This window comes from Phalaenopsis equestris, unplaced genomic scaffold (assembly GCF_001263595.1).
Source record: "Phalaenopsis equestris unplaced genomic scaffold, ASM126359v1 Scaffold000540, whole genome shotgun sequence".
NCBI classification, from domain to species: domain Eukaryota; kingdom Viridiplantae; phylum Streptophyta; class Magnoliopsida; order Asparagales; family Orchidaceae; genus Phalaenopsis; species Phalaenopsis equestris.
This window is the reverse complement of record NW_018164980.1, coordinates 299,888-320,099: the sequence shown is the minus strand read 5'-3', so window position 1 is coordinate 320,099 and position 20,212 is coordinate 299,888. Positions and strand designations below refer to the sequence as shown.

Genomic DNA, 20,212 nt, shown 5'->3' with positions numbered 1-20,212 from the left:
CAACGCTCTATATGTAATTATAATTTCAATACTTTTAAATACAATTATAAAATAATATTCACGTATTAAATACTTATAAACTATAGATTTTCAATTCAGGGATAATTAACATCCTATTAGATTATTAAAACATACATTCCCTATCTATAATTTTTGCAACTTGATAAAATAAAATGATTTTGTCCATTTCAAGCATGCTGAACAAAAATCTATCTCACAACATAAGCATTAAACCTAAAATAATTGGGTTTGATTCGGTTAAAAACAAGGTTGAGCTTCTATAAGTTTTAATGTTGCCACGTAAAATATACAATGAAAGAAAAAAATAAACAGAAACATCAATTTTCTATCGTTACTACTATATCTTCTCAAGCGTAAAAACAAGAAAATTGAAGAAGTAAAGATAGGAAAAATAATGGTATATACATACATAAGCTTAATTCCTATGAATTTACAAGTATAAGACTAAACTTTACCTTTTTATATTTTATACCACCCAAATCTTTCGTATCACATTAAGAATATCACAATTTTAATTTTTTTTAGAAGTAAAATAGACTTTGTCATGCATAGTTATGGTAGCATATATACTCAAAGATTGAAGGGCATTAGATATCTAAATACATAGAAATTGAGTGGTATATATGTAAATCTACCAAAAATAAAAAAGGTAGATGCGTCTAAGGCTTCCTTTAGGGTGGCTTCCCGGCTCCTTTTCTTTTAACAGAAATACTACAAGCCACAATGTGTGATTTGGTGAAGTATCATTTCTCCAACGTCCATCGACACTAGTCCGCAAAAACAACATTTTTTGGCCGTTGTGAAATACGGATGCCTACCTCTATTCCACCGACATGTGTTTTAAAGGAGTTTCACCGAAAGGTGAAGTTCCTTCAAACGTAGCCTAAAGAATGGAAAATTTGAGGTGAAATGCAACAAAGGGGGATGGAGAGACGGGAGGTTAAAGGGCTACTAGAGAAGCCTCAAAGGTGAACCACTGCATGAAGGCTGCAAGTGTGGGTTGCAGGTGAAGGCTAAGGGTTTGATTGAGGGCTGTGGGCAAAAAGGTTTTTGAGGGGAGGCAAATAACTAATTGCCCAACCCTTTTAATTAAAATTTCATATCCTGGGGGGACAATTGTTCGCCCCTTGACTATGAATGAATCGGAATGAATTACCATATAATTGTGGAGTTACATCTAACCTTATCAAGCCCTCAGTGGGCTAGGCAAAAGCTCTTATCCAGTTCTTGATGCTGTGATGTTAAATTACTAAATATACTTGATGCGCTAGAAGATTTGCGACTGTAAGGTGATTAATTAGCGTCTTAGCGTTGCACAAAAATTTAGCCCACACTTAGAGAATAAATAGGACAAGTAGAGATATCAAAAGTTTTATGTGGATAACCTCGAAAGGAAAAAAAACTATAAGGTCCAATCCAGTCAAAAATAATCAACTATAACTTGATGAAAACAAGGTCCAAGGCTTTGTATACGGAAGACTCGCTGCACAACGATCGAGAGTGGTTGCAATTGCCGGAACTAAGGTACACCACCTTCAAAGTTCGCCCTAGCATGGTGTTCAGGATCTCTACTCTTCATCGATGTTAGTCACTACTCCGCATAGTGTTTCATCACTCTACAACATTGGTCGTTACTCTGCACAGTTTTGTTATTATGCAACTTTGGTCGTTGTTCAGCAAGGTGTTTCGGCGCTCTACAACATTTGTTGTTATTCAACAAGATGTTTGGTTACTTTGCAACATGCAGTGGGTGGCTGGTGGCGATCAACTACAGCCAGCGAGCAGTGGTCAACGATGATTAGAAATGACAAGAGCGGGAAACATTTGTTGGATATTTGGTGTAGAACATTGGACTTTAGCTCCTCTCATTGATCCTCCTCCAAGCTTAGGTCTTAATACCCTTTCAATTGCGTAAATGCATGCAAATAAATAAGTAAATAAATAAAAAAAATTGTTAATGTTCTTTTTAACCTGCATAGGGTTGTAAATGAACCAATGCATTTAATGAACAACTCGAACTCAACTCGATTAAGACTCGATCGTGCTCGTTCAAATTAGTAAATAAATAAACTTGATTAATTTTTAAAAGCTCGAAGCTTAAATTAATTAAACATGCTTAAATAGTCAGACTTCTCATTTATATTCACAAACAAACTCGTTTGTTATTCAACAAGTAACTTGTTAAACACTCAATATTAAGCTCAATGATAACTCGTATAATATATGATATATTATTTAAATAAAATTTAATTAACTAGAATATTAACTTGTTTGTTAATAGCTCGATGTTAACTTATATCATATATGTTCTATAAATATTTGATATTGAGTTTACGTAGGTTTTAAAGTTTTTATTTTTGTTGTTTGGTAGGATTTATGTTAAATCATGCTTAAATGATAATTCATTCTACTAAATAATTCCTAAGATTTTTGTTCAAATAGAGGGAAAATGAGATTTAAGATATTGTAAGGTTCAAAGATTTTAATCAATAAAGCAACACTTGTCTTACAATTTGTAAAATTATTTATTAACTTTTTCTATCAAAATTTTGATGCTCGTTTAAATTTTTAGTTCGTTTATTAACTCATTTAAATGCATGTTCACTTCTCATAAATAAATCAAGTACAAATTAAATTCAAATATTAAAAAATTTAAATAAGAAACTTGAAACGATGTATAAAAATTTAATATAAGTTCAAGCCAAACATACTATAATAATATCAAGCAAAATACAACCAATGATATAGCCAGCTGGACTCCAGCCCTAACTAGTGCACTACAAATTCCTTGCGGGAAATTTTAAGACTAGAGTGAGTATGTCCGAGAGAAAACAACCTTAATCCAAACGCTAACCCTAACCCTAACCCTAACCCTAACCCTTGCCTAATGGGCTTTCTTACTTTCCCCCGCCTTGCCCAGGTCTTTCGAGCTTTTAAGCAACGAACCACCCTCTCTCATCCCTCTGTTGATTTAAACCTTGTATATTCGTGGCCTTTGGCGGCCGCGCAATTCGCTTTGCCATCGGTAGACTTGATTATTAGTATTTCAGTGTTGTCATTTTTGGCTTCGTATAGATTGAGTGATATCCGAGGCTAGAGTTAAGTTTCAATCCTCCGCGCTGATCAAACGAACTCCGTCACTTCGGTAGGTAATTTAGCCTATTTTCATTCTCGCACTTTATTTTATTCTTCAGAATTCCATTGTTCACTATCTTTGAATAGAAATTTTGCGGTTGACATACTGTTATAATTTTCGCATCGTTTTCCTCATCTGTAGTTTTTTTTTTTTAATTATCATCACTGCTGAATTTTTAACTGTTAAAGTTCTGTTTTCGACTCTTGAAAATGCTTGCAACAATATTTTATTAGCCTGAACCGTTTTTGGTAAGATCCTAATCTTACAGTTCTTTTCCATTTTACTACTCTATTCTTACTCATTGTCGGTTAGTTTTCTTAAAAATCTGTAATCACTGCACCAGCTAATTGGGTTTTGTATGAATTTTGCATCTGGATAAGCTCTATGGTTACTCTTGAGCCCATTTTTTTCTCACTTAGTGTTTTTGGTGTTAATCCTAGAGATCTCCATAGAACATCAACATTTGTATTGTGCAATTATGCAATAAACCAAAGCCAAAATTGCTAGGGTAATGCTAATGATGATGGGATGTTGCATCCCAATTTACATATTATCTTAGATATGGAAGTATATAATAGCAGGCTTCCTTGATGCTTCGTGTCATTAATTAATGGCGCATGGACCTTGCCTATTTTCATGTGTTTTTGAACCTTTTAATTTTATGATAAATGTTTCTAATGGAAGTTACTGCTCATGCTTTTTGAAAGGTCCCTGTGATTCTTAATGGGTGCTCCAAAACAGAAATGGACAGCTGAGGAGGAGTTTGCACTTAAAGCTGGAGTTGTCAAGCATGGCTCGGGCAATTGGCGAACAATATTGAGGGACCCAGAGTTTAGCGATATATTGTTTTTGCGCTCAAATGTTGATCTCAAGGTGTAATTTTTTCTTTCTTGATTTGTTCAATAAATTTAGTTATCTTGCTTACATAGATTGCTTTAGATCTAAAGTATAGCATAACTTTCTTCCAATCACGCTCCAATGTTGAAGGAATTTTGTTTGGCATCATCTTCACCAGCCTTATCCATTTCTGCCTAGCTTTGTTTAGTCATTGAATGTTTTCACAAGTCATTTTGAACTTCTTCTATAAATATCATTTTATTTCTACTATTCGTCTTCTAATCAGTTGGCACTAACTTCATATTCTCTTACAAGGAGCGCGTTTATAGTTAAAACTAGCATGTAACATGCATATGAGTATTGTTATCTTTACAAATTTATTATTTCAGTGTGATTTGTAAATAATTTCATTTTAGTGTCTCTTACTCATTGTTGATTTTGATCAGGATAAATGGAGAAACATGCGTGTGACTGTAAATGGATGGAGTTCTCGAGAGAAGGCTAGGGTAGCATTGAAAAAGAGCAGAACTATTCTTAAACATGATGACAACTCCTTGGCTCTTGGTACAGAAGTTGAGAATGTTGATCGCGAACTCATTGATTACAAACCTCTTGAAATTTCAAGTGAAGTAGTGCAGACAGCTGGATTGAAGAGATCCGTTTTTAAGTTAGTGTTTTTAATGCATCATTACATGGGAAATTCCTAAGTTGTATTTGTTTTTTTATTTTTATTTTTGGAGTTTTTCTTTTTTCCTATCATTTTATTGTTCCTTCCTATTTCCTCACCATTATAAGCATTACAAACAACACGAGTACAAAATTACTAGACCCCCAAAACCTTGGATTTGGGATGTTAGGGTTTGTGAATGGTTCTTACCATACATGCACCAAAGAAATTAAATTGGCTCAATAGAATAAACATTTGTACGATGAATCATTGACTTATTTTATAAGTAGTTATTAAATGATTAAAAAGTTTATTATCATACTAGAACTGTCAAACATTGCATTTGTTTCATTTTGTATTGATCATGAAGATGACTGAAATGGATATTCAAACTAAGAACATAATTTGTTCTATTTGCAAATCATATGGATATAAGACGACAAGCCTAGGTTAATTGTTAGGTTGCCTATACTATGGCCTATAGATTACAAATTGAGTTGCAGGAAATAATCTCTCTGTAATACAAGGACAAACTTGCATGTGTCAACCCTTGGTCAACATTGGTTGAAGCTTCTTACATTGAGCATACTTTTTTTTTGTAATGTTTATAATAGGAGAGACCTCTTTAGATATAAGTTGGATGTTAAAGCAATTGAAAAATGTTAGAAAATAAGGAGCTTATCACCTATCGAACAGAGGGTGAATATATGTCTAATTTATGTTGGAATATCAAATTCCACTATGATGTGAAAGTTTAAGTATATTGGGTTGAAGAATAGGGATCTTGATGAGCATAAAAATTCCAAGCCTAATCAATTTATGTTGAGATGCAGAAATGTCTTAGGACCATGCATCAAGAGAGTATCATGATAGTTAAGCTAAATTCTGTAAAATTATTAGTAGTATGACCGTTTAATATGGATCTGGGTGTTGGTTGACAAAAAGTCAATGATACTGAGGTTGACTGTAATAGAAATTAGAATGCTAAGAATGGCATGAGATAGTAATTGATATGATGGATTGAGATATGATTATCTGAGAATGATTGTAAAGGTAGCTGTCATGGAAGATTATGTAGTGGAAAATAAACTTCAATGATTTTTGGTTCATGATAGTTGGAGGGTAGCTAATCGTTACATGTGTTTGCCAAGGAAAGCTTAATTAATGTGCTTTGCCTAAAAGCTCGATGAATTACATTTATGGCAAGTGAATACCATAGTTTTGTCTTAATTTTCAATAATGTTTGTTTTGTTTAACGTATCCATTTATCTTCTGTGGGTGGATAACAAATCAGAAGCAAAAATCAATTGACTTAATAATTTTATGTTCAAACAATATTCATAACCACATATCCTGCTAATGGATCTTCAATTAAAATGTTTCCATGCTTTGAGTTTTACTTAGGTTCTCCAGTAAACTTTCATTTTTTAAAATTATCATGTAATGTTCTTAGCTTTTTTGTGAGTTTTTTTGCTGGAAGTTTCTAGTTCTTTATGGTACTGTAAATATCTCTTTTGTTTTAACAAATTTACTTGATCACTTATGTTGAAGGTATTTTTCTCACTTGCAGGATGGATGATTTTATAATTGAAGCTATAACATGTCTGAAAGAGCCCAAGGGTTCCAACAAAACTTCTATAGCCATGTATATAGAGGTATAAGTCCTTTTCTTTTAAATTATTTTATTCATCTTTTTTTTGCACTACATATTTTATATTGTTTATATATTTATTTGGCTGCATGCTTACATGTCTTTTCTCTGAATTTTTTTTGCTTTGGGAGGAAAGAGGTTAAAGTTTAATGTTTTTTTTCTTCAAATGTTCTTATTGTCATCTTCAAATGACCGCTTTATCTAAGTCTCTAATTTGCCTTATGGACTTCTAAAGAGCTTTTGAAATGCTTTATGCTTGGCTTATGTTGATCTTCAAGTTTTATGTGGTCTAACTTAGAACCTATTATTTTCATCTAAGTAAATTAAATGCAATTTATTGTAATTTCTTAGAGCTATTTGATTGTTGATAAAATAAATGTAATGGTTTAGTATAAAATGTTGAGTATGATATTTTTACTAAAATGTATTGGTAAGATTATCATCTCAATACCTTATATAAATTCTTATTAATGCAAACAATTTTTTCTTGCTCAAAATGCAAAAAGCAACAATAGATAATATCCATAGCATTCAATCATTGTTATTATAAATCAACCACAAAAAACACAAAGTATTTTAACAATGAAAACTTCTAGGAGTAAATGTAAAGTTTCGATGGATTTAACATGATAGAAGTATAAGTTCATAACTCAGTTAATTTATTTTTAAAATTTGAGATATAGCACAATAGAAAAAGGTGGTTCAAAATTTTTAGTCATAAGTCCTACCGGCTTCAAAATTAAACATGATATCAGAGCCTAAAGCCTAGCTTCCCTGCAGACCCCCTCCAATTTCTCCACCAGCTTGCTGGCTGCCAAAACCCCTGTAGGTTGCAGACTCTCCGCAACAACTAGACTATTCCCTGCAGGCAATCTTTATTTGCAGTAGCATGGACTCTTTCTTGTAGGCAATCCTTCTTTGCAGCACCTGAAATTTCAGTCGCAGAAACTCCTCCAATAGTCGCCGGAACCACTGCAAGCTGCCGGAAATCTCCTCTTTCCTGTAGCTAGTCCTCTTCTATGTTGTCGATACTCTTTTTGCAGGTTGTTGTTTCTCTTCAGAATCTCTCCATGCAGGTCATAAGCTCCCCTGTTGTCCTTCCTCTGGTCTGAGCTGCCAGAAGTCATCCCTGCCGCTGAAATTTATCTGCTGCGGGTCCTTGTCTGCTGGAACTCCTCCTTGCTGTTGGAATTTTCCTGCAACAGGCTCTTCTCTGTATTCCTCTGCCTTTGGATCTCTTCTATCTCAGGAATTGGCCGTGAAGCCTTTGCTAAATCAACAGAGAAGAGAGCAGGAAGAAGCTGTTGCTAATAAAAAATGAGAGTTCACCAAGCACTGAAAGTTAAGCTCCGCACATCCATAATTATTCATATGGTTTAAAGGTCAAAAAGAGCCGTCCCACATTTGATAACTGCCAGAAGCTTGAAAATATCAATGATTAATGTTGGAAACTCTATGGAAAGCTAGCCGGCCGAAACCTGGGCATGAAAGGAAGGATTAAGAGAAAAAGGCAAATTCGGCTACCATATCCGAAGGATCGAAAGAACAATTCACCAAGGAACAACTTGAAGCACTGAAGAAATTCCTTGGATTTAATTCAGAGCAGCACACCAACCTCGTGACACACCAAGTTAACAGATCATTCTTCTATCTTACCAGTAATGAAAAATTCAGAACTTCGATTATAGATTGTGTAGTCTTAGATCACATGACCAGACATCAATGCACTTGTCAACTACCAAAAAACTTTACATTTGGATTGGTAAGACTTGCAGACATATCCCACTCAAACATTGTTGGGAAATGAGATGCGGAGCTCTCTCAGGATATTACTCTTTTCTCTATTCTATATGTTTCACAATTGTGCTGCAATTTAATTTCAATCAGTAAGTTTATTCTTTATATAAAATATATAACTAAATTCTTTACAAGCTTTTATGAATTTCAGATGATGTAATCGAGAAAGGTGATTGACAGTGCTGAAATGCATCAAGACTTATACTTACAGAAAATTTCTCTCTAAACTCAACTGATCCTATCGTCATAAATCCCTCAAATTTCCGAGTATTTTGAGTTATTGTCTGTTGAAAAATCGGTCATGTTTTGACATTGTCGTCTAGGTCATTCTAGTTTCAATTATTTTGCTAAGTTATATCCACATTTATTTTTCAATAAATAAACATAATTTTTTTCAATGTGAAACTTGTCAACTTGCTAAACACACTAGAAATATTTATTCCATGATTCAATATAAATCCTCATATTCTTTTTTCATTACTACAATGATATTTTGGGACATTCAAAAATGAAAATTCTAAGTGGGGCTAGATGCTTTGTCTCATTTATTGACAATCATACTAGAACTATTTGAGTATTTCTAATGAAAGAAAAATCTGAAACAACCTATATCTTTCAAACCTTCCATGAGATGATTCAAACTCTTTAAATGTAAAGTTCATATTCTCAAAATTGGTAATGCAAGGAAATATTTTGACTTCATATATTGATACCCCACAACAAAATGAGATAGTTGAGGAAAAGAACATGCATTTATATGTGGTATCCCGCTCAATTATGATTTCTCATCAAATTCTAAAATACTTTTGGGTGGAAGTAGTTCTAATTGCAACAAATCTTATCAATTGAATGCCCAGCCTAGTACTTAACTTCAAAACACCACTTCATGTTTTGATGGTTACCTATTCACATATCCAAGCTTTCTCGCCTACTATACCACTTAAAATCTTTGGGTGTGTATCCTTTATTCATATTCATTCTCTAACCCACACCAAACTTGACTCTAAATCCATCGTATATTTTTTTGGGCATGTTTTCAACGAGAAGGCGTATAAGTGTTACTCTCGTATTACCAGAACATACTACAACTCTATGAATGTCATTCTTTTAAAAACCAATCATACTATCTCAAATATAATATTTCGGGGGTGAGGGCAAATAATCAACAATTTTGGGATGCACTGGATAACACTTAGCAAACCCATCTACTTCTCTTTCATTTAACTCTCCTACTCTTTTTTAGAATATCCAACTAATCCAATCTGAAGTCCACAACAAAGAACTCTGTGTGTACACTAGAAGGAATAAAAATTCTGAGCAGATAGAAGACAACTTATAGAAACAAAGTTGCTCCAACTAAAACGCGAGTCCGCATTTACCTGAATGTTTGGGTGAGGAAGACTAGTACTTATGAGTTATCCCCTTTATTCATCTTCTGGTGTGTCGGCTGCTAAAGAGAAAAAGTAAAAGTTGTTTTGTGGAGGTCGCCCGTAAGAAGCTGTCGGTCGCTGGAAGTGAAGTCCCGTCGACCGCTTCGGAAGGACGTTTTAAATTACACATATATATATAATTTTAGAAAAATATAAAATCAAACTGACCTCATATTTTTTGCAGTTTAAATAAAAGAACACTCTACCTCAAATCTTGTATTTGTCCCGAGGGATAAACACAAGACTTGAGGATGAGGCTCAATCAAATAAACTAAAAAATATATGACATCCGTTTGGTCTGCGAAACCGTTTTATTCGTCGACAAGTTCCCCTATTTAATACAAAGAATTAAATAGAGTTTATTTTAGGCTGGGTTCGGAAAAACTTCCTATAAGGCAAACCCCTATAGTTAATTATATCTTAAATGATCGAAGTCACCTAAGAAAACTCTCGATAGAAATCAGGGGGAAATCATAGAAATCAGGGGATATCATCTTCAAAGAAGGCAAAGGGATAGAACTTTTCAACGAAATCGGACAAAGATGTGTGAAAGGGGAAATGCTTGAACCTGGAACAATGTTGAAGAATCCAAATGAAGAGAAATTAAGGGTGGCCACAGACCCGGAGGCGAACCTCGGTGGCTTCCCAGTTTATCCTATGATTTGGCTCCAGTTTTGAGAAGAAATTATTAAAGTGTTTCATCCTGCCAATTTTATTTAATTAGGGTTTATATTTGCTTGACAGGGTCATACAAATTGCCTAGAAGATATGAGGGCTTATGTCGTATCGGACGACAACCTCGGAACCTAGAACGAGTTAGGGCTTAAATCGTACAACAGAGCTATATGAATGTCTAAAGAAAATGGTGGAGGATTTATGCTGCGCTAGACAAACAACCTTGAAATCCTATGGATTGTTGTTTAATTTCTAGGAAAAGAAATAGTTTTGCTGGAGAAGACATGTTTTGCTGTTGAAGATGGTCGTGCTGCCCACTGCGTTAGCTCCAAGCTCACCGACGTGACGAGTTTAAGTTTTCTAGGGTGTCCAGTTATAGTGTTAAATCAAACGGCCCTATGGTTGTAGTCCTCTAAACATCCTATGCAAAAAGGAAACATGCTTGGAGTTATATAATATAAAACGTCCAATACAGGAACAAAACAATAGAATGCACGTGGAACAATAGTAGGCAAAACAGGAGCAGTATAACATGTTATATATGAAGAACGGTAGCAGGTAGAAAAAGGAAAAGTGTAACATGCTTTACAGGAAGAGCAGTAGCAGGTAGAAAACAGGACCAGTGTAACATGCTGTACAGTACGGTAGTAGGTAGAAACAGGAAAATTAAGTGCTGTAAAATGTAAAGCAAACTTGTACGCCCGTAAGATCCGATGTTCCTTAAGCATAGCAAACCTAAATGCAGCTCAAAAGTCCGAAAGAAATGTCGTCTAGGAAACCCGAGGAAAAGCAGAAAACTCGAGAAAATCAACGAAAAAGACTCAAGTAAAAGAAAATCCTCAAAACTTCCGGGGAAAATCTAGAAGGAAGGAAAAGTAACACGAGTGCCCTGTCCCAAAAAAACTTCGATAAAACAAAAAGAAGATTCAGATGAGATATGTATATGTACTCGAGGGTCCACGAAGGCTACTCGGTCAGCCGAATGTATAGAACCCGCTACTCGTCTAGAAGTGTGTCTTGAACCTCACTTAGGGGGCTATTTCTCAGCCTAAACAGGTATTCGTCAGGTGGACAACTAATTTTAAAACATATTTTAAAATTTATGTTTTTGACATACATAAATCTCGAAAAAGATTATCAAATTTTGTTTTATAAAGAAGAATATATTTTATATTTTGAAATAGATTTTAGCAATTTTTATTGTCCACAAGCTTTTTTTTTGAAATTCCTTTGTTATCCACGAGTCGATTACGCTGCCAGACGTAGAACTGCCAACATCCTGAGGAGGTTCGAGCCGACTACTGCTAGACTTATGTCGGTGAAGGATATCATATTCTATTGTTTATCAAATGCCTGGATCTTGATGTTATAGGATAGGACATCTTTCTGCTCTATCTTCGGTGTCTTTATCATCCACACCAACACCGTACGCCCCAAAACGACTACTTGCGATTTTGCTTGATGGTTTCATGTATAGCAAAAGGCTATACATGGACATTTATGCATTGGGCATAAGCATCGAAAACCGAACCAAGAAGCAAGGAAAGAAAAGAACAAAAATGAGGTGAGAGAGAGGAGACACTGATCCATCTAAAACACCGAAAAGGAGATTGGATCAGTTCTCAAAACTCGTATCGAAAAGATTCGTATCAAAAAGATCTGGAAAAGTAGGGTCCGGGGTCTTTCCTAACAAACATAAAATATCTCTTTGCGTTGACTCTCCGAACCCTAAGAACACGGGATTAATCAAATCAACCAAATGCTCTCCCAAATAAAGCTTTGCAAATCCTCCCCAGATCCCAAAGTTGATATCAAAATCTTCCGACTTCCAACTTAATCCATAACCTCACATATCAAACAAACATAAAAATCTTCCCACAAAATCAAATAAATGCTCACGATCGGAATCACTACAAAGAGATGAACGGCAGGTAGGACTCACGGCCAAGGCAAAACCCGAGACACAGAAGGGGAGGAAACTCACGGCTGAGGCAAACCCAATGAACAACAAGTGAGGCTCACGGCCGGGGCGAGCCCAAATCAATTCTCTACAAGTTTTGATATACATAGGAGAGTGAATGCACAGGTTTTCATAAATCCATCTTAAACCAGCTCCAATTTCCCAAAGTAAGACTCAAAACATATGCCTAACTCATTTCGAATCAACTCATTTTATAGATAATGCACATACATATATTTTTGGATGACGCATTTGATGCCCCCATAATCGTTCAAGTTGTTCAAGCCCAACAAGAAGAGCCAAATCAAGTTGAGCACCCTCAATAAGTCTCACGGGTAGGAGTAGGAAGGAGCAGCCACTAAGACTCACAACCACAACCAATCCAAGGCACAACAAGTAAGGCTCAAGACCAAGGCTGCCAAAAGGAGCGGGGAAGCAAAGAGGGTCAACCGAACTCCCAAACCAAGGCACACATCACCTCAAAACAGAATTTGGCAAAATCAAAGCTGAACCACACCGCAAGCTCAAAACAGGGCTATCCCAAAGATAAGATCAAGCCCAACAAGGTCTAAAACCGCGACCTTCAAATGGCCAAAATAGAACCACCACAATCCAAAATCGAGCCCAACAATATTAAAATTCAAGCCTCCATAAAAAAAAGAAAGTTCTAGCCATTTCGAGCCAAAGCCGAGACTCCAAACCAAGCCAAAACCGAGCCCAACAAGAACCAAAAGCCAAAACAGAGCTCAACAAGATTAAAACAGGGCCCAAGCATTGATATAAATTCAGGCTTTAACGGAAATTAAAGTTCCAGCCACCTGTAGGTAAAACTGAGCCATCCAAAGCCAACAACCTGCATGTCTAAATATTCCAAGCGTACAACGATTCCAATAGATTTTTTTTTTGGAGCAGGGGTGATGCCTCATGAGGAGCTAAACCGAGTCCCACACATGTATAAAGAAATAAAATGAACTCTCTAGCATTCATTTTTAAGCAAGAGAAAGTCTTAAGATGCCAAAGCCGAAACCTCCCTAGCATGCATGAAAGCCCCAATAAATTCTTCAATATCTTATGCTAAACGAAAGATAAGCGGAAAGTTTAACAATACACATCACAACATGCTTGCAAGAGAAGTAGAAATTATTCCAAAACCATGCTTCAATTATCCAAATTGCTACCAACATAATTATGATAGGATAAACAAAGAACATGCCATATCTCCACCACTTTAAGCCAATATCCAAGTCTAATTCCTAAAACATGCTCACATTTCATCCTTCACATGCTTTTAAAGTGAATGCCTCAAAATATATGAATGTAAAGTGAACCGGCATGCTGTATCATCCAACAGAACCAAGTTCAAAGGCTCGACAGAGAGGAAAACCGAAAGGAAACAGGGCTCCAAAGAAAAGGAGGAAGAAGAGGTACCTCCTTAATGCTAAGGTAAAGCACTGCAACACAAGAATTCACCTCAAGGAAAAGCTCTCACAAAAATCTCCTCCTGGAATTCTCCCACAGCCAAAAATTTCTATCCCTCCTCTTAGAAAACTTTTTTTTTCAACCACCCCAAAAATCTCCAAAGAAACTGTGTTTATAGGCAGAGAATAGAGGAGAAGAGAAAGAAGACCACCTCCACGGCACTCGAATCGGGCCAAAGAAGAAAAGGGACGTGCTCCCTGCTCGCAGAGGGCGAAGCCATCGAAGCATCTCTCGAAGCATCAGCATCTCAGACCGAGCGGCAAGCCTAGTGGCAGCGAGGGAAGCATCGGGAAGAAGAGAAGATTTTCCATTCCAGTGTACCAGGAAACAAACTTCCCAGAGTCAAACTACCAAGAAGAGGAAAACTACAGCTCAGAGAGACTGGCACGGCTTCAAACAGGAAGGCCGCGGGCAGAAGAATGTCAGGCAAGGACGGACAAGGTCAACTTTCTCTCGCGTGAAGGAGGAAAAGCTCGCTCGGCTTGAGACCGAGAAAGGGAAAGGCCAGACGCGCGAACGGGAGAAGGAAGGGAGGCAGAGCTCAGACGCGAAGAGTGGGGAGTTAGGGCTTAAAGAGGAAAGGGGAAAAATGGTTTTATATAAATTAATATATACATATATACATATATACATATATATATAAGTAGGCAAAATCGACGTTCCGGAAGTACCGGTGCAGTCCGTTTTGTCATCCGGGGTCGCTCGGACGACGTTGTCGACAATCGGGTCAAAAACGTGTCAAAATTTGTCAAAATTCAAGTGTCAAAATTCAAATTTCACAAAATTTCGACCCGCGATCGATTGTTTCAAAAGGTTTATTCGAGTATTCGACAAGTAACAGTGCATGTGATGCGAATTGAGGTGATCGGACGCGCCGACTCTCCGAATTGCGAAATTTGGGAGCGCGGGAGTGCGAATTGTGCAAAAGGCCACTCTAAGGCTCAGGAAGGTCCTATAGGGATTCCCTTTTGGGTTTCCTCATGTTGGTTTCATTCTTCTAAGTGTTAGAAGTCGATATTACACATGCGAAACTCCAGAAGGGGACAGAAGTGGGTTAAATTTCTAAAATGAGGCGGGGCCCTTTCTAAGGATTTCTAAGGTTCTAAGATAGTTAAAGGGAGACCCCTAAGGCTAGATCCTAAATCCTACGAGAAAGACTAGACCTCACTAAAAATGAGGTCAACATGGTGTTGATGACAAAAAAAAGGTATGCAAGATACCCAATTCAGGAGTATGCAGCATATAAAAAGTTATCATCAGCTTATAAAATATTTATATCTAATCTTGATAATGTGCAGATTCCTAAATATATTAATTGGAGTAAAACTGTGGAAGAAGAAATTCAAGCATTAAAGTATAATGACACATGAACTCTTAATAAATTTACTCAGGATAAGAAGTCAGTTGGATGCAAATGAGTGTTCAACATAAAATATATATTTGATGGGAGTGTTGACAGATTCAAAGCCAGATTTGTTGCTAAAGGTTTCACACAAACCTATGAAATTTAGAATCAGGAGACATTCGCACCAGTTGCCAAATTGAATACTATTAAAGTTCTTTTTTCAGTAGCAGTTAACATGGAATGATGACCACTTCAACTTGACATAAAAAATACTTTCTTAAATGGGGATCTGGAAAAAGATGTGTACATGGCGTACCATTAGGATTTGAGAATGATTTTAGTAAACATTTTGTATGCAAACTCAAAAAGTCTTTCCATGAGTTTAAATAATCACCAAGGGCGTGGTTTGAAAGATTTGTTAAAACTATGAAATCCAATGGATATTTTCAATGTCAAGCTGATCACATATTGTTCATAAAACACACTCAAAGTGATAAAGTTATTGCTCTGATTGTATATGTAGATTATATGATTCTTACTGGCGATGCAACAACAAAAACAAAATCAACAAGCCTTTATCTCGCTAAAGGGGGTCCGCTGCATGAATGTTTTTTTTTTCATTGTCCTATTGAGTGTCATATTTTTATTTTGCTATAATAAATTAAAATCATTTTTATACAATATTCCAAGTCTCTTTAGGTTTACCTCTACCTTTTTTAACATAAGTTGAATCTAATACATCCACTCTCCTAATCAGATCATTAGTTGGTCGACCTTTAATGTAACCAAGTTATCTAAGACGACTCTCTCTAATCTTGTCTGCCGCAAGAGCTACACCAACCCTTTTCATGGATACATTGTCTTGCATCCTATCTCTAAGTGTCAAGTCATTCATCCACTTAAGCATTCTCATCTCAGCAACACTTAACTTAGTTTTATGCTTCTCTTTTAAAGGCTAACACTTAACTTACCACCATCTTATAAAATTTTTTATAAGTCTAAGCAGTTGTTGTCTATCACACAATAGACCTGATGCTTTCCTTTATTTCAACCATCCAACTTGAATTATACTAATAGCATCCCCATCTATGCCACCATCACATTGAACAATAGACCCAAGATATCTAAAACATTCACTCCTTTTAATGATTTGATCACTCATTATTACAACTCTACTACTAGATATACTACTACTAAAGCGACATTCCATATATTTAGTTTTAGATCTATTCAAATGAAGATCTTTAGTTCTAATGTGGACCTCCATAATTCAAGTTTTTCTTTAACTCTTTCTCTAGCCTTATCCATAAGAAGGATATCATCATCGAAAGGCATACACCAAGGCACATCCTCCTTTAAATGTCCAGTAAGAGCATCCAAAACTAAAGCAAAAACATACGGGCTTAAATCCGATCCCTGATGTAATCCAACTGCAATAGGAAAATTGCAATAGGAAAATACCAATAGGAAAATACTTAGTCAATCCTCCTTCTGTTCGAACGCAATTAACATATCTAGTATACATATTTTTAATGACTTGAATATAAGTCACATCAACACCTTTCTTTTCTAGAACTCTCCAAAGAACTTCTCTTGGAACCTTATCATAAACTTTTTCTAAATTAATAAAAATCATATGCAATTCCTCCCGATTTTCTTTGTACTTCTCGATCGAACCTCTCAATAAATGTATAGCTCATATAGTAGACTTGCCTAACATAAATCCAAATTTATTTTGAGGAATCTTTGTATCACGTCTTAACTTATTTTTAATTACTCTCTCTCATAATTTTAATGTATGACACATTAACTTAATTCCTCTGGAATATTCACATCCTTGTGCATTCTTTTTTTAAAAAAATAGGACCAAAATGCTCTTCCTCCACTCCTCAGACATCTTTTTAGTCTTTAAAATAATATTAAAAAGTTTAGTAAGCCAAAGTTTAGTAAGCCAAAAGTAAGCCAAAAAACTCATAAATCTCCAATATATTTCCACACTTTTATTGGGATATCATTAGGTCCGACTGATTTTCCACCTTTGATTTTCTTTAAAACATCTTCAACTTCTATTTTTACTAATGCGACGGTAAAAATAAAATGTAAGTGTTGGTCTTTGTGTTTGAAATCAAGGACCTAAGAAATATGTGGTCTTTTTTAGGTATGGAGGCAGCAAGGTCCAAGAAAGAAGTTGCTATATCACAGAGAAAATACATCCTAGATATGCTAAAAGAAACATGGTTGATTGGATACAAACCTGTTGATACTCCAATGGAATCTAAAAAGAGTTCTGGAAGAAGAAAGTATATTGTGAATAAGGGAAGATACCGGAGATTGGTAAGAAAATTTATCTATATGTCATATACTAAGCCACATATTGCATTTGTTAAGGGAAATGGAATGTTCTTTCAATAAACTTATACAAATGTTTTGTGATAGTCAAGCAACTATTAGTATTGCCAAGAATTATGGGCATCTTGACAAGATCAAGCATATTGAAGTTGATAGACACTTCATCTCTAAAAAAGTCAATGGGGGGAGTTATACAACTAAGCTACATCCCGACACACAAAAAAGTTGTTGTCTTCACCAAAGCTCTTTCTTTCAACACCTTCTCAAGATTCAATACCAAGCTCGGTCTCTACAACATCTATGACCTAGTTTGAGGGGGGTGTGAAAATTTGAGAAGATTTGGCTCTTTTCATTTTTACCTCTCTTATGTGGTTCGGCCACCACCTTTAAATCTCGAAGGAGTTGATTGAGATATCTTAGGAAACCTTTGATTGGTTTATTCTCTTCCAATTTTATGTCTTCTTATTTTTTTATTTAGAATTTTTTCATTTCCTAATTTAGGTGAAATATGCTTAGTATGCTTATAAATAATGAGAGATTGATTTCCCTATGTATGTGTGCTATATTTGTGAATTATAAAAGTAAGCAAATTTCCTCCCCAAATAAATTCAACAATAATGATTTTAGAATCATAGTTGAATTCTTAGACAAGTTATCATATATAATATCAATTTCTATGTCAATAAAACCAGCTATACTCGTTAACTCCGTCGTACATTCAACGAACTTTTTCTTTTCTCGAGCAGCGCTAACACTTGATGAGTTTGAATTGCTTTAGTGACGTGAGCCATAATATTAAGCATTATATGAATATTTATGAGAGTTTGATCAACACTATGCCTTTTAACATTCTTGCGTGGAATACAATGTTTGGAAGATGAAATGTTGCTTACTTTGTAGTATCAAAGTATTATTGTTACCGTATTTGCCCAATTAGTAGCTTGGGATGCATTCATATCAGTTTCTTTAAATCCTGATGATTCATTGCCATCCTATTTAATTTATCGAGTCCTAAATTATTGTACTAAGTGTGGATGTGGCTCAATCTCCGATTAGATTCCTTTCACCACAGATCTTTTTATCTTAAATTAGCTTGGAATTAGAATGTTAAAAAAAGTTGTTCTTGGAAAGAACATGTTAAAACAAAGGGTACTTTCCCCACATCAAAAAACATATTCTGATAATGATATATGTTAGACTAGAGAGAATGTGGTGCATAATTCTCATGTTTTCTTTATTCATTTTAAGATGCTCTTTACTTATTTTTTAACTATTGAATCAACTCTGACACTTCTTCGATGGTGAATTTGATTATTGTATTGCTCATTGCTGATGTTATTACCAAAATCTTCTGTTAATTTGTAATTTGCACCTTAGTACACTGTATTTGTAAGTCTTTGGCTCCTTTCATATTCATATCAACTTAATAATGTATTATTTGCAGTAGCGCAATTATCCATTCTAGTTTAAAAACTCAAACAAAAAAATTTTCCTCTTATTAGTTTTAGAAGCAGATTCACCATTGGATTGGAGAGGTTTCATGCGTCATAAAAATGGAAAAAACCATGCCAAAAATAACATATGAGAGAAACGAAGTAATTAAATATTATAAATATCTAATATAAATATATAATGCAATCATAGTCATTTAGACGAGCATATCATTTATATAAAAATATATAGAGGACATAAAGAATTTTATTTCACATCAAACATAATTTTCAATCGCAAAAACATAAAATTATATAACAGTGATAACTAATAGGCAACATTATTCACATGATCTACATGGTAAATAAAATGCAATGTATTTTTTCCTTCCAATCTTGGGAGTTATTTGAAGCCTGCTTTTCGCATTACTTCTTCCTTGCACATCTTCAACGAGAATGAAATCTTTTCTTCCAATTACAGTAATCCAATTATGTAAAATGCATCATGAATGCACAATGTCAGCTTGGATTTCTAATTGAAAGTATGGAACATATTTTATGATTATAAATGCTTTTTCAAAGAATCTAGTGCACACTTCATGGTGGTTCATAGAGATGAATATCAAATATTAAATAATTGCTTGTAATTTAATGATTGAATGCCATGTTACTGTTTTTGATGATATCTTGTTACACGATATGGAAATATAAAATCCTTCTAGGTAGAGTAATCTCTATTAACTACATAATATTTACTTGTGATATAATTTCCATCATATATATTAGAAATATTACAACTGATAATGAAATGGTATGTAATGAGTTGATTTTATTACTTCTTGAACTCATAGCAATTGTGATGCATTTTGGTTCACTATTCTCCTAGCTGACTCAAATGTTGCTTTCTTATTATGACTTGCCTTTTTTTTTCTTTCTTAAGGACCTTAACTTTAGTGTGTGTTCCATCTTTAATGCAAACATAATCCTATTTTTATAAATTATATTTGTAAGATCACTCGTATGATTTAATTTTATATCATCATGTATGACTATGGACGCACCTTAAAAAGACAACTTTATTATTTTGATTATATCTTATATGAAGTCTATGATTTCAACATTGGAGTCTGTATTTATTATTTCTCTAGATTGCTAATAGTTGAATTGAAAGAGTTCAAGAAAAACTTGGTGCATGCTTTGCGCTGATGATATTCTTCTTGTGGATAAGGCTAGAGGAGTCCAGAAAAAACTTGATTATGGAGGCCTACATTAGAGTCTAAGGGCTTTCATTTGAGTAGATCTAAAACTAAATATATGGAATGTAATTTTAGTGGTAGTAGATCTAGTGGTAGAGTTGTGGGTGGTCAAATCATTAGAAGGAGTGAACATTTTAAATATCTCGGGTCTATTGTTCAAATTGATGGCGATATAGATG

General features: G+C 34.9%; 1 protein-coding gene across 2 annotated transcripts in view; it reads left to right on the top strand.

The window, feature by feature from the left end:
* Positions 1–2,842: 2,842 nt before the first annotated feature.
* Positions 2,843–20,212, top strand: part of LOC110028927 (single myb histone 6-like) — a 37,386-nt gene continuing 20,016 nt past the window's right edge. Inside the window, exons 1-4 of one of the 2 annotated variants that reach the window (XM_020730996.1) lie at positions 2,843–3,170; positions 3,865–4,030; positions 4,441–4,661; positions 6,232–6,316. In XM_020730996.1, the coding sequence (XP_020586655.1) occupies positions 3,881–4,030; positions 4,441–4,661; positions 6,232–6,316 (456 nt within the window). In that variant the 5' untranslated portion in view covers positions 2,843–3,170; positions 3,865–3,880. The remainder of the gene's footprint in view (positions 3,171–3,864; positions 4,031–4,440; positions 4,662–6,231; positions 6,317–20,212) is intronic. The other variant, XM_020730994.1, reaches the window with a different exon arrangement.